Source organism: Lepidochelys kempii, chromosome 8 (assembly GCF_965140285.1).
Source record: "Lepidochelys kempii isolate rLepKem1 chromosome 8, rLepKem1.hap1, whole genome shotgun sequence".
Taxonomy (NCBI): domain Eukaryota; kingdom Metazoa; phylum Chordata; order Testudines; family Cheloniidae; genus Lepidochelys; species Lepidochelys kempii.
In genome coordinates, this window is record NC_136387.1 from 2,115,856 (window position 1) to 2,130,517 (window position 14,662).

At 47.8% G+C, this 14,662-nt stretch overlaps 1 protein-coding gene across 1 annotated transcript in view; it reads left to right on the forward strand.

Moving 5' to 3' along the window:
* LOC140916426 (ovomucoid) overlaps window positions 1–14,143 on the forward strand; it is a 33,915-nt gene extending 19,772 nt beyond the window's left edge. Inside the window, exons 8-10 of the mRNA XM_073358075.2 lie at window positions 9,967–10,127; window positions 11,954–11,976; window positions 14,027–14,143. Coding sequence (XP_073214176.2) covers window positions 9,967–10,127; window positions 11,954–11,976; window positions 14,027–14,143 — 301 coding nt within the window. The remainder of the gene's footprint in view (window positions 1–9,966; window positions 10,128–11,953; window positions 11,977–14,026) is intronic.
* The last annotated feature ends 519 nt before the right edge of the window (window positions 14,144–14,662 follow it).

The following is a 14,662-nucleotide window of genomic DNA, read 5'->3' on the forward strand; positions in this document are numbered from 1 at the left end:
AATCCCTTTACTCACAGTGCCTTGCTCAGTGTTAGAAGAAAGTGACTCTGGCAGCGATCGTTTTCCACTGTCACACCACATCTGGGGCTTATAAAAATGCCTCTGATGAGTGCAGAGACTATACCAAGGATCCTCTGGGGAGGCCCTGGACTTCTCCACACCCCACCACCCCCAGCTTTCCAGGCTGAACTCTCACTGCCCTGGGTATTTTCCAGCACCAAACTGTGTTTGCCCGGTGCTGCTGCTTCCTCTCTTTGTTTGTGTGCAGCAGCTGGGGAAAGAGACACTTGCCTCAGTCCCTGCCCACCTCGCAGCAGAACATACACACCTGGGGGGCGGGCGGGAGGTTTGGGGCAGCCCTGGTTAAACGCCAGGTAGCACATCCCGGGGCTGGCAGCTTCTCAGTGTAACTTTCAAGGTGGGTTTGAGCCCCTAATTCAGACAAGCATCCAAACCTTTGGGCCATTTAGCTGGACGCAATCTGACCTCTGACTATTTGGATATTTGTCCATAACACTCCTAGGTTCTCCTGATGATATTCCTTCTGGTCGGGCATCGCTGTTACAGTTCAGAACAAAGGTGACTTTTTTTTGCCCATACACTTAGCACATCGAATGGCAGCTTGTTTTATGGCAAATCCCATCTGCTCCAAGATTTGTATAGACATTGCCGTTTCATGCAGTCTTAGGAAGCATCCAGGCAGCGACTGCCGTAATCCTGATATGTCAAGCAAAGCCAGCAATCCCAGACGTGAGCAGATTGGAGGTATTTTGTCCTAGACGCTGTTTAAACCTGCCAGATTTTTCCAACATACTGTACCTTCGTACATTTACCAACTCCTCCGAAAATATGATTAACCCTTTATATGCCTCTGGATAGATAGACAGCCAGCCAAGGCGCACTTATGGGGATCCTAAATTCACATGCTGTATGCTTTATCATACCACTGACGTTAACACGTCTCCTAATGAGATCCATTCCCAGAAATATCACTGCACCCCCCGCCCCGAGCATACCTTTCAGGCTGGAATATCCAGCTGCACCAGGCAGAGAACATTGTTCTAGGGCACTTTGGAATTTGATAATTATTCTGTATTTGGCTCTTGTTAGTGCAATTTTTAAAAGCCAAAATGAATCTCAGTGTGGCAACAAATTTAAATGAACATTATGCATGCTACGCTTGTCAGAGCAGAAGGAAGAAATTATGGGACGGCTTTCCCATAGGGGTGCAGTTACTAAAGTAAAGCAGGGAACACAGTTGAGCCCACGATTTTTGTGGACAGTCATGATTAGGGTCTCCAAAATGGTTGCCCACTCTAACTAGGGCTTACTTAATAACGGAGAGTTCAGGCAGCTTCCCCTTGTGTGCTGCTGCTGTGTTCAAACTTTTACTTTCCTGTAAGTAAGTTTGAGAACATGAAAAAACAATAATAACAGCGAATAAGCACGAGCTTTCCAGTCCTAGCTCAATGTTTGGCATCTTGAATTAACATTCTTCATGTTTGGATGGACTCCCTACCCCTGAAGCTTTTTGGCTGCTCTGTAGAGTGATTACAATGCAGTTTGCACAGCTGGGTAAGCCTGCCTCTGGCCAGATCCATGGCAGGCATCCAGCGGGAGTTAATAGGCAATCTTGCAGGGTCTGTGATTGTACCAGAATCCCACAGGTGACATGAGGTGATCGTAAGAATGGGTTACCCTAAGTGGTTGGTCCTACCACTTAACACTTCCCCTGTTTAATTAGCAGGGTTTATCCTCATTATGGGCCAAACTGATTCCTGGTGTGAGTGCAGCACGGAAGACACACCTGCTTACCCCAGGGCTCAATTAACATCACGAGGGTGGGATGGACAGTGAAAATCTACAGCACTAAAAGAAGCTGGGGGAGCTGGGGTGTGGTGGTCCCCTCATTAAGTGAAGTTCTGTTCTACACACACATCCACTCTCCACCCTGCTTGCAGGAATATGGCAGGTTCCCTATTGCGCGTTATCTCTGACACATCGCACAAAGAGGGGAACATATCCCGTTGTGATATCAATCCGCTGGCTGGTACCAGGCCACCTCTTCTAACTGGTCACCAACCGCTGGTGTTTTCCAATTCCCAACTGCAGAGATCACAGAAGGTGAATTTTATCGAGTGCCTCTCTGAGTTTCAGAGTAACAGCCATGTTAGTCTGTATTCGCAAAAAGAAAAGGAGTACTTGTGGCACCTTAGAGACTAACCAATTTATTAGAGCATAAGCTTTCGTGAGCTACAGCTCACTTCATCAGATGCATCTGATGAAGTGAGCTGTAGCTCACGAAAGCTTATGCTCTAATAAATTGGTTAGTCTCTAAGGTGCCACAAGTACTCCTTTTCTCTCTGAGTTTCCTCACTCTAATCTGCCACCAGACAACCTATCAGAAAATATATTGCCCGGTATTAGATTTGGGCATGGGTTGAATTATACCTGGTGTAAATCCAGCATATACATGGGATGAATTTGGCCCATGACACACAATATTGATTAGCATTTTTCTATGTTCCAAGCACTAGCTAACACACACTCAAAGCATCCATCTTAGACAGATGGGTTACTGTTGTTGTCCCTGTTACACAAATGGGGAAACTGAGACAGGGAGAAGTGACTCACCCAAGGCCACACAGTGTGAGTGGAAGAGCCGAATTTGAACTCAGGAGCTCTGTGTTCTTGCCTCTAGACCACGCTGCCTTTCAAGACTCTGACTCACTTTATATGGCTGGCGGTTTCAAAAGGCCACTACACATAGACTTGCATGTTCTGTTCTTTTCTTAGGGAGTCAGCAAGTTTTTAGTCTTTGAAGAATTACAGTTACATTGTCACTTTTTTAATGAAGTGACCCTTCATGAGAAGCTCTGGCAGACAGCACAGAGTTTGCTTTCTGCTTTATTTGTTCTATATTTAGAGCCAATTCTTAGGACTGAGAATCTTCCCAGGAACCAGGTATATGACTGTGAGCTGGGATTTCGGGTATAGAGGATTGCCTACATGCTGTTTGTGACCACCTCTGTTCCAGGCCTGGTGTAAATAAAGCAAGTTACGCTTGGAGTATATGAGACTCTGAGGAACTGACCTTTGTGGTCCAGGAATTCTGCAGGTCATTCAGAAGGGAGGCGACGTTGATGTCAGAAGAGGCAGCAATCTCAAACATTTACACTTAGTTGAGGGCAGAGGCGCTAGCCATGATCATTAACTTTGGACCAGCGGGTTTGGCAATTCACACAAGCTGATCATGAGCCTCCATTGGTTTCAGTTAGAATGTGTCTAACTGGTGTGTTTTGGCAATTTCAACACGTGCTTGCTTTTCAACATTTTTTTCAAGTTGGGAAATTCATCTACACACTGACCCTCTCCCCTGAAAAACTTTGTTTTTGACAAATTGGCATTTTCCAATTAAAAAAATATTTCATCAAAAAATTCCCAACCAGCCCTAATCTCATCCACACTAGCCTCTGGAGGTTTGCCTGACCCTACTCCTAATGGCAATATTCCATTTGCTCCTGCCACGTTGTTATAACTGATTCCAAAGGCATCTTCCCACAGGCAATGGGGTTATATTCTGGGATAAATCCCCTCTTTGGCTTTGAGTGCATTTTTATAAATATTGGACATGCTTCCCTGTCATCATAAAATGTCCCAGCAAAGGTTTGAGGGGCAGCTCATCTCCTCTGAACAGGAATGGTTATATTTTAGAGGAGACAGGCAACATCCGATTTTCGTCTGGCTTCCCGGGCTCGGTTAAATGCACTGTGGTGAGTCACTGCTCCTTGTTCTCTGTTGACAAAACTTTCTTTCTCTCTCTTTCCCTTTCGAACACTCACACCCGTTCCGCTCTTCTGATGATGATGATCTAGGGCAGTGGTTTTCAACCTTTTTTCATTTGCCGACCCCTAAAAAATTTCGATATGGTGTGTGGACCCCTTTGGTAACCTTAGACATAGTCTGTGAACCCCCAGGAGTTCACAGACCACAGATTGAAAAGCACTGATCCAGATTCTTCCCAGACTCATTCACCTTTCAAGAGGTGCTTGATTTCTCCTGTCTCAGAATGTACTGCTGCCCTTTCGACCTGAGTGGTTAACCGAGATTCAGGGCCTTGCTGGGTTGTTTCTGTTTAGGTGGAGAAAGGGATTACATTAGTCAGCTATTTCTCTGGTGCGAGCCTGTTTATTTATAATCTACAGAGTCCTGTTTTGCTTAGTAGAAATAATCAGCAACAGGCAGTTTCCTTGCTCAGTTTCCAAGCCTGCTCCTCCAGCCAGCCATGTCCCATAAGGAACTCTGTCCTCTGCTCCCACTCGGGACCACTCTCAATACTGCTTCCCTCTCTGGCTTCTGTTTTTCTGTCTCGCACATGCACAGAACTACAACCAATCCATCCCCTCACCCCTGCATTTGCAACCAGTTCTAGGGAAACCCCGCAACCCACATGGCTTAGCGCTGATCATATCTTGCTGTGTGGCCCAGTGCCTTGGGCAGTGGCCTCCTATTATTTCATGGCCTCAAGGGGCTTAATTGCTCCTTCCATGGAATCTGAAAGAAGGGTGGTTAGCACACCCACTGGTTTTAACCAGCTCTGTAATTGATGGATGCCATTAACATCTTCCAGCATAACAACACCCCCATCTCAGCTCTGCTCATCATTCCAATGGAGTTTAATATGCTAACTCACTGAATGAGTTATTTGAAAGGAAGAAATGACAAATGATACCAGGTTAGCTGTTTACATATATTTCCATGTGTTTTTCTGTCTGGCCATTTCACAGATCAATGTTACTCCCATTCAAATCTCTTTGGAGCTTTTCTCTCCCTCCCTCCCCCACAACCCTGCAATTTCCATTCAGCTAAGTAGGCAAAGCACGTTCAACGGGCTCCTGAAGTGTGTCTGTTGTTTCTGTGAAGTCTGCTTATTGGGACAGGCTTTGCTCATTCTGTTCTAATGGGGAATTCATCAGGGTCACCACGCTTCCAGCCTCCACAGAAGCTACCAAAGGGGTCTTTTCCAGCTCTGTCTCCTCTGGTGCTGCAGGAAGGGTTGAAGGAATCAGTTGGAGGATGAAGATGAGATGGGGACAGTGAGTGAGCCTCTGGAGAACAGGTGAAGGAACTTCCCACCGTGTTGCACTTCAGATTTGAGTTCTGGGGATCAGCAAAGATACATGGCATAACACTCAGCCATTGTCTCTGCCAGAGACAGCAGGATGTGGCTTCCCCACTTCTGAAGGTGGGAAAAAGAGGAGAAGGAGACCAGGAGCCTTAACCCCTCCCTGCTCCACCTCAGTGTGTTCCTGCTCCTTTGCCTAGCCTATACTCTGAGGCACAGTAGAAATGAAGCCACTGTTAGAAGTAGCATGAGTCAGTGGAGACTCCAGGACGCTATCATCAGACACAGAGGTGTGGGTGGGGTTGCCAGAGGGATGGAAGCATGAGGAGCAGCAAAACACCACACCCATGGAGTTTGGTTTGATTAGCCGGTGTCACACATCTCTCCTTGCCTTTGATGGGAAACTCTGGCAGGGTATTTAATTGAATCTGGTGCCTTTTAAGAGTTGGGGTTTGCCTGTTTTCTTTGAAATATAATTATCACTGCTGGTGGAGCCAAGAATGCTCTTAACCCTTTGCTGAGATGCTCTCCCATGGTAGGGGAACTTTCCCCAAAGTTTATAAAAACTTCACCAGAGCAGCACAGGCCAGGAGAGGAGATGTCATGACAAAAGTGTGCACTGCAGGGGTAGTGCCATGAACTGAGAGATGGGAGCTGTGATAGATGGAGGTGGAACCCCCAGGAAGCCCCTCTCATCCAGATCCCAGACAATCTGTCCACACCATGGAACCCAGACTTTATCTGGACACTGGCTGTCTGACGCAGGGTAAGAGCAGGTAGGGTTTTAGACAGAAGAACCTTATTCAACAGAACTTGAATCTTTCTGTGCCCTTGTCAGCCAGCAGAGAAAGTGGTTAATGCTGGCTCCTTGCATTCTCTGGTGCAGCATGTGAATGCCTTTTAGAGCCATTAAGAAGAGGAATACAACAGTGTTTTGTCATACGCCCCTCCTGAAATGTTCTCGTGGGTTCATCTGAACCCAAGGCATAGCGAGGAGAATGGGGAATGGGTGTTGCTAGCCTGGGGATGTTTGTGTTGTGTCCCAGAGGATCTTTGAGCAGGGCAGGGCTGTGAAGAAGGGATGGTTGGGTGTGCTGCATTCTCGGGGGTGCATGGTGCTGGTGCTCGCAATGAGGCCCGTGTCGCTGGGTAGAGGGGTAGGGGGGGTGTGGTGGTGCTTGCCCTAACCTTCCATTTCCTTATTTTAAAAGTGTGTGTGAGGCACGTTGATGTCTTGACCAGCCTTAGCGGGCACCCAGCTCTGGTTTTATGGATTCATTTATACTGAACAAGGAAACAGCACAAATCTCTTCCGTGTTCTCTGCTAATTTCCAAATGTCCTCAGCAGGAACGACGGAAGCTGAAGGTCTCTGGCTCGGTAAATGAATCCGACTCTGCCCCATTGGCGCTGGGAGTGAAAACCAGGGCAGGACATATCTGGATCGGCTTCCTATGTCTGTCAAAATGTACCCCGAGGGAGTCAAGGCCGGGCATATTTTAATGGGTTTTCCATACACATCAAAACAGAAGCTGAAATCCAGAGGGCCAGCACATTTTGAGGAACTGCCCATTACCATCAAGCATGTACCGCTCCATTATGTGGCCAGAAGCTGAGATGGCACACAGGTCCATCTTGATGCCATGCACATTTTGACATGATAGTGTCTACAATGGCTTTATGCCAAATACCAATTTGGCCTCTGTGAAGGCATGAAACTTGAGTAGGGGAAGCATCAGCTACACTTGTACTTAACCACAGCTGCCCTCCCTTGCTTCTCTTGGCTGGCAATAAACAAGAGCAGCTCACAAGAACATCTTACAACTTGCTGTACTGATGGAGACACCATTTGTAAAGGAGCTCTCCCAACTATTCCCATATCACCAAGAGACCATCATCTGCAGTCTCCGATGCAAAGCTGCAGGTTAGATGCGGTTTCTAAGAGCCACAAGTTACTCACCATGATGAACTCTTCTTCTTTCGCCTTCTCTTCTGGACACCATCTTGATTTTTTCCTGGAAGAATTGTCTCTGTCTGTCCATCTGTCTAACAAGCCTAGGCATTTGCATCCTGCCCATCACCATGGTATTGGAGTCCATTGGGTCTTGAGCTTCTAGTGAGAGACAAGCAGGAATTCCCTCCCCATTCTCCAAGATGTTATGCCCCATGTGCACAGACACATTGCCGGTACCTCAGCATCTCCTAGGAAGCCCTGCTTCAATTCCAGGAAGGGCATGAAGTTAAGATCTCTCTACAGTTCCCATCCCACCTCTAGGATGGTATGAACACAAACTTTGACACCCAAAATATCTCTCCTCCCAACTCTGAGGAAAAAGGAAGGGGATAGAAAGAGTACTTGTGCAGTCAAACTATAACATATGGAGAAGAGGTTACAGGCAAAAGTCACATTCCTCTCCAAAGAATTGCTATTCACTGGGTTGCTGGAGACTGAGAACTCAAGGGGCATCAACACGGAAAGATAGACCATTGTACTGGAAACTGCTAAAAAAAATCTTTGGTCATGTCCTTCCACTTGCACTGGGGGACTTAGATAGCCCCGGCTGGTAAGTCCCAACCTTTAATGGAGCATTCATGCTGCCATGGGGAAGGTGAGCAAGATCAGTTCAAGGAGATACAGTCATTCATATTAGTGTAAGCGGAGTCAGGATGAGCTCCACCCTGACATCTGGTGGTGAGGTGTGGCAAGTTGTGGAAAATAACTTCAGGGTCCGATCTCATTTGCATAGGCACACCCACCCCGCCTAGAATGAGGCCATAGCTGCCCAATGGTCACTTTGGCTGTTGTGGGATCCCCAGTGTCTCTGTTATTGGGGCGGGAAGAATAAATTGTTATTACCCTGATTATGGGAACTGTGCTTGGAACTGTACTGGGCCTTTTGTTACGATGGAGGGACTCACCATCAACTAAGTAGCACTCGCTAGGCAAGGGCCATGGGTTCCAAAACTCTGAATTGAGAGAGGCTTGAGATAGATATTAGTAGCTGGTGGTGTGGGCCCCTTTGTGAGGGCTTGCAACACCAATTGCACCTCTGTCTCTCTCCACTGTGGAATGTCAGAGCTAATTTTGGGTCTATTAAGAGTCTTGCTACAGGTACTGTGTTGTATTCACTTTGGCCTTAGGGTGCACCAGCACTAAGGCTCCCACTACTATGAGCGGAAATCACTGAGAGCTGGAATCACTGAGCACTGTGTCAAGTAGTGGGGAGCCGGAAGATCTAGAGAGCAGTGGTGCTGTTCGTGGATAGGCTGGCGGAGCCGTTTGTGAGATGACAGAGCTGTGCAGCGCGGAGCCGTTTGTGAGATGACGGAGCGGAGCCCTGTGGGGCAGTCAGCTTCAGGTCACGTAAGGTGCCCCTTGCCTCTTCCCCCCCCCCCCCCCCACACAGGCACATTTTTAGCCAGACTGGAGAGTAACACTTTGCAGATGAACTTTTGAACTCTGGGGCTGGACTTTTTGGACTTTGGGTGATTTGTGGATTGCTGGACTCAAGAGACGTTTGGGTTCTGGGACTCAAGAACCCGAGGGAAAGGATGTGGCCCAATTTGCTGGGGTGGGTCTTTGCTCATGGTTTGGTTAATGAACACTAGCTGTGGTGTTTCCCCAATTTAATGCTGATGTCGTTTACCTCATGTTATTAAAGATTCTCTGCTACACCGAGACTCCGTGCTTGCGAGAGGGGAAGTATCGCCTCTTTGAGGCGCCCAGGGGGTGTGTAAGATTTTCCCAGGTCACTGGGTGGGGGCTCGAGCCAGTTTTGCATTTGCTTTGATGAGAGGGAACCCCTGTGCACTGAACCCAGCCCTTGCTGCTATCAACTTGGCCTGGCAGAAGGGTTACATTAGTATGATTGGTTTTATCCTAAATAGCTCTCAGAGCTTCTCGAGGGTGCCCAGCATCATGCAGGGTTGGGCCCTAAGTCAACACTGGGCTAAACCTGTCCCACAAAGTGGCCCAGCAGACTGGAGCACAAGGCTGAGTTGCTGGGTTGCTCAGGAGGTGCAGACCCAAAAGCAACAGCATCTCCCGAAAGCTGGCTGGCTCGAGAGAAGATGCTGATGGGATTTCATCATGTCTGGCTGAGCAGAGAACTGGGCACAGCTCCCAGGCTTCACAAGGAGATGAAGAGTCGGAGCATCACCTGAGTTCTGGCAGTTCAATGGTGCGGCACCATCACAAAGCTGACTTCAAGATGGATTAGCTGGGCAAAGCAGCATCTCTCCTGTGCACGGGGATCTCCAGGTGCCACAAAATCTCCTGGGTCACCCCATCACTGCAGCTGCCGCAGGGCGCACAACTGGGGGAAGGGGACAGAACCAAGATCCTGGAATCTCACGACACTGGAAACAGCTTCTTGGGGTCACAGGCCATTGGAATGAGTTAGACCTGCCCTTTAGCTCCTCAAACTAAACGAGGCACCGGCTCCGGGCAGAATACGTGCAAGATCAGGACAGCAGGACCGTCGCTTATGGTCAGCTTTCCCCCTGCTGCGGGGACCGACTGCAGAGTCTGGCCGGAAGAGGCTGGTAACACAGGTGCTTTGCTGGCTCGGTGCCTTTAACGTGCAGCGTGACGAATATGTTCCACACTCACAGTCCTGACAATCAGGAATGTCCAGGTTCGGCTGCCCATGTGCGCCATGGTGAGCACTCAGCTCACATAACTACTCCATTATTCACCAAATCAAGGGTGTGACTTTTCCTCCAACTTATCCTGGAAATTTGTTGTGGAGGAAACATTGTTCACAGCTTGGCATTCCCACTGAGAGCTTTGCTTCCGGTTGCCGGAGTTGTGAGTGAGTATTTCGGGTGAGTCACAATGAAGGTGGGTTCTCCGACACCCTATATATAGTGGGGCTCTGTGTGTGGGGTTTACTGAGGGAGCAGAGCACCAAGAGCCCACTGCAGACCAGACAGCCACGTCCGCCATGAAGATAACAGGGGCCGTTCTGCTCTTCGCTCTGGCACTTTGCTGCTTCTACTCAGGTGAGTCACTTTGGCTGTAGCCTGTGCTGAACCCTGCCCTATCCCCGAAAGGATGGGGCCAGCCTCACTCTCATCTCTATAGGGGTTCGCACACCCCCACAGTGGCTGATTCCAGGAGCAGCTGGTTTATTTCTGAGATGCCGCTGCACAGCCTGGACATTGAGCAGCAGGCTGATTCCAGGAGCGCTGACCTCCCTGCACGGATCCCAGAGCTCGGAAGGGCTGTTCTCGGGCTTCTCTCTGGGCTGGGATCTCACTGACTCTGCCAGAAACCAAGGCAGCTCAAAAGATTCACAGCCCCTAGAAAACAAACATCCATGGAATCCCCTTTCTTTTGGAATTTCTTCTCATCCACGGTTCTAGTTGTTTTCTGATTATTTTGTTGGGGACAAGAGGGTTGGTTGGCAGTAAAATTCTTGATCTAGTTGCCTACATAATTTTAATTCCTGTCATTGTTTATTATGAAACTCCACAAAGAGGCCATTAGGTAGGGTGACCAGATGTACCAACTTTATAGGGATACTCCCAATATTCGGGGCTTTTTATTATATAGGCGCCTATTTCTCCTCCCCTTCCCCCCAGTTTTTCACAATTTTTATCTACTTACCCTACCATCAGGAGTCAAAAATTCCCACCCTGGATCAGACCAGGCACCCTTCTACCCAATCTCTGTTTCCAACACTAGCCTGTGCCAGTGTATTTAGAGCGATGTACAAGGCCCTCAGCAGTTCTGAGGGAAGCTTCCCACAGGAAAAATTTCTTCTTACCTTGTATTACGTAGGAGTTGCTTTATACCCTGAATTAATCCAGTTCAACGATACTTTATTAGCATGACAAGATCTATGGCATTGCCAAAGTAGAAAGCGGAGGATTTAGATCCTCTCCAAACATTTGGTTTTTTGGGGTTAATTCCCATCTTGTAATGCTGGATGATCCCGTTATCCATAGCTCCTTAATACAGATAATCGTCACTTGGGGGGCTGAGTTCTTAGTCAATTGGATAGAGTTTCATTAACAAACAGAGTCAGACCTGTTCAGAATTAAACGTCTCATTAGAATTGAGTAATTGTTGATGTAATTCTGTGCTATGGCTTAACTCTGAAGAAACACTCAAATAATGGAGGTTTCAGAGTAGCAGCCGCGTTAGTCTGTATTCGCAAAAAGAAAAGGGGGACTTGTGGCACCTTAGAGACTAACCAACTTATTTGAGCATAAGCTTTCATGAGCTACAGCTCACTTCATCGGATACGGAGCGAGAGAGAGTCAAAAGCTGCTGAGGTTTTTATGGATGCCCGTGAGATCCTGGATCCTGCAAAATAGCTGATGAGGCACAACCGTTAGTGTTCTGGTATTTTTCAGACAGTGTCAATGAACGGACCAGACAGGGTCCGTGACAGAGCGTGCAGTGTTATGGTCACACCATCCAAACGGATGTTAGAGTAAAATGTAAAACTCTCTTTCTGGATGCTTGTAATGTACTACGACATGAAGTTCCTGGAAAAGTAGGAAACTCCCCAGCCTCCCGCAAAGGTGAGGGTGAGATCCTGTAGAGGAGACACCTGTCTAGAGTAGGATCACTCTGGAACGTCCCAAGAATGTTTGCCTCTTCCTTCCTCCGTTCCTCCTTTGCGACGTCAATTCAGTTAATACAGGTATACAAGAGCTGACATCCCTAGTGGCACAGCCCCATACCAGAACATTTGAAAAGGCTCTGTACCAAAGTAAAGAGAGAGACTTGGTCAGAACTCGGGACATCAATAACCCCAGCACCAGGATGGGCGAGAGAATCTGAAACAGTCTCATTCTGTCTGTATGCTTTGTTCCAGATGCTGCTGGCCAGGCTGGTAAGGTAAGTCGAACTCTCCCTGTTCATTAATAATCACTTTCCCCAGTCTCTGGCTTGTAACATCACAGGGACCATGATCTCTGGGTTAGAAACATGCTAGAACTCATGACTCAAAGCAGAAGCAGAGTCTACCTCGTGCCCGAGCCAGGGGGGAGTGAATATCTGGGGCTGAGAATCCCTGGGTACATCTACACTGGAACAAAAGATCCAGGGCCTGGCCATGGCTGGACCGGCTGAGCTGACATGGGCTCAGGGGGCTTGGGCTGCAGGCCTAAAAATTGCAGTGTAGATGTTCGGGCTCTGGGATCCTCCCCCCTCGTGGGCTACCAAAGCTCGGGCTCCAGCCCAAGCCCAAATGTCTACACAGCAATTGTACAGCCCGAGCCCAAGTCAGCTGACCTGAGCTAGCCAGGAGTGTCTCACTGCCGAGTAGACGTAAGCCATGGGGTCAGAGTGATGGATTCCATAGACTATTGTACAGGGCAGTCTGTGATGGGCCTGGGGGAGACATAGGGAGCAACTGAGACAGAACAGAGGAGGTGACGGTATGACAAGAGCATGAGGTTTTTTATTTATGAGCATCTGCTGCCTGTGGAGATGCTCTTTCACTCACATTCTATATGATGTAGGTTCAGAAGCGTCTCTTAGACCAGCCTGTACCCCTATGTTCACCCCTTTAAGAAGACTGTGATAAATTTTGTACAAAGTATGCAGTGTAAGGGATCATTTGAAAACTCATAATGTGCTGAACATTATTGTCCTGTTAAGTCTGTGAGACACCATGGTATGTAAAGTTATAAGATTCTACTGTATAAGACATGTCCCCAATCTGGGGAAACAGTCATAAACCAGAGACAAAAGACAAACTAACACCTCAGCCAGGTCTCCACATAATCAAACGGACCATCACGTGGTTAAGGGGCCATTCTTTGGCAGCAAAAAAGCTGTGAGCGAGAAATTTACTTGTTGGCAAAGGAACAGCTGGAGGTTCCCATCCCTACAAACTTTCTGTCGCATGAACCCCAGCTGGAGATGATGCTCAAAGAAGAGGGAAAAATATAAGAATGGGGAACAAACTCCCCAAGTTACTCCTCCCTTTCTCTCTGCCCATGACATCAACAACACCTGAAAGACAAGGAAAGTAACAGTGGACTGAGGGAGGGGTCCTGGCGGAAATGACAGCCAGTAAGACTGCTGAAGCATTTGGTGAGAGAGACCTTTTGCTTTGAATTCACTTAGCTGGATAAGTCAGGCATTAGTGGTGTTTTGCTTTTATTTTCTTGTAGCCAATCCTGACTTTGATGCCTCCTGACTTGTAATCACTTAAAATCTATCTTTCTGTAGTTAAGCATCTTGTTTTATCTAAACCAGTGTGTTTGGATTGAAGTGTTTGGAAAACTCCATTTGCGACAATAGGATTTGTGCATTTCATTTTCTATTAATAAAATGACAGACTTTATAGGAGCTTATATGGTCCAGGAGGGTGCTGGGCAGTACAGAATTCACACTACTGGGGGAAAGTCTGGGACTGGAAATTTGCTGCTTTTCCCCTGCAGTGTAATTCAAGAGTGGCTTGCTAAAGGACTCATACAGTACAGCTCGGAGTAATTTACATGCTGGAAGCTGTGTGTGAGTAGGAACAGGAGTGGTTGCTTTCATAGCAAAGCAGAGTAAAAGGCACCCCAGGTTGGAGGATTGAGGGGACACAGCTGTTCATCAGTCCAGATTGTACCCTGGGTAATGTCAGATTAGCATCTGATGCCTGCGGAGATGCCCCTTTGCTCACACACCATGTGATGTGGGTTCAGAAACGTCTCTTACACCAGGGAGACGGGCCCGGCTCCTCCTGGCAGCGAGAGGGGAATTGGGAAGTCAGTTAATCAGAACGTCAGTAGAGACTAGGGACAGGATTAGGTACTGTGACCTCTGGGGGCCAGGGACTGTCCCTTCCTCTCTATTCAGAGAATGCCCAGCCCCATGGGCGAGTGGGGGCATCGGGGCACTACTGAAATGCAGACAATTACTGTAATAGCAATTCTAATGTTCCTTGTAGGGTTTCTGCAGTGAGTACAAGAAGCCTCCGGAAATCTGCACCTTAGAGTACAACCCGGTCTGTGGCACTGATGGCAAGACATATGGAAACAAATGTGTCTTTTGTGGAGCAGTCTAGTAAGTATCAGAATAAAGGGCCCACTAACAAAAACTAAAATACAATTGTGAGGTAATTCAAGGCCCTGCCTGCGCCCATATCTTTACTTCGTAGAGGCTGGGTCGACTTCCTCAGTGTAATTTTTCCTGTCAGCAAATAAGCTCTGGTGAATTTGACCTCCTGGGGCCTTGACAGATGCTTTGCTCTCTTTGGCCATCAGGTTGCAGCACTGAGTTCTGTGTCTCTCTCTTTCCCTCTAGTGAAAACCTTGGAAGTCTTTGCTTTCAGCATTATGGAGAATGCAAGTCGCACAATGAGGACAAGGAAAGAGAAGACCTTTAGCATTTGGTTCCCATGAGCAGATCCCTGCACGGAGTCACGTTCTCGTCTCATCCATCGGTTCCAGGCCTCTAAGAGCATCGCTGACTCTCCACCTGTCTATGCAATAAAGCAAACTCAGCAGAATTTGTGACCTCTGTGGGGTTTTTTCCCCCTTTCCAAGGAGGGACTCTGCTCTCCCGTGTCTCACACAAGCTCTCC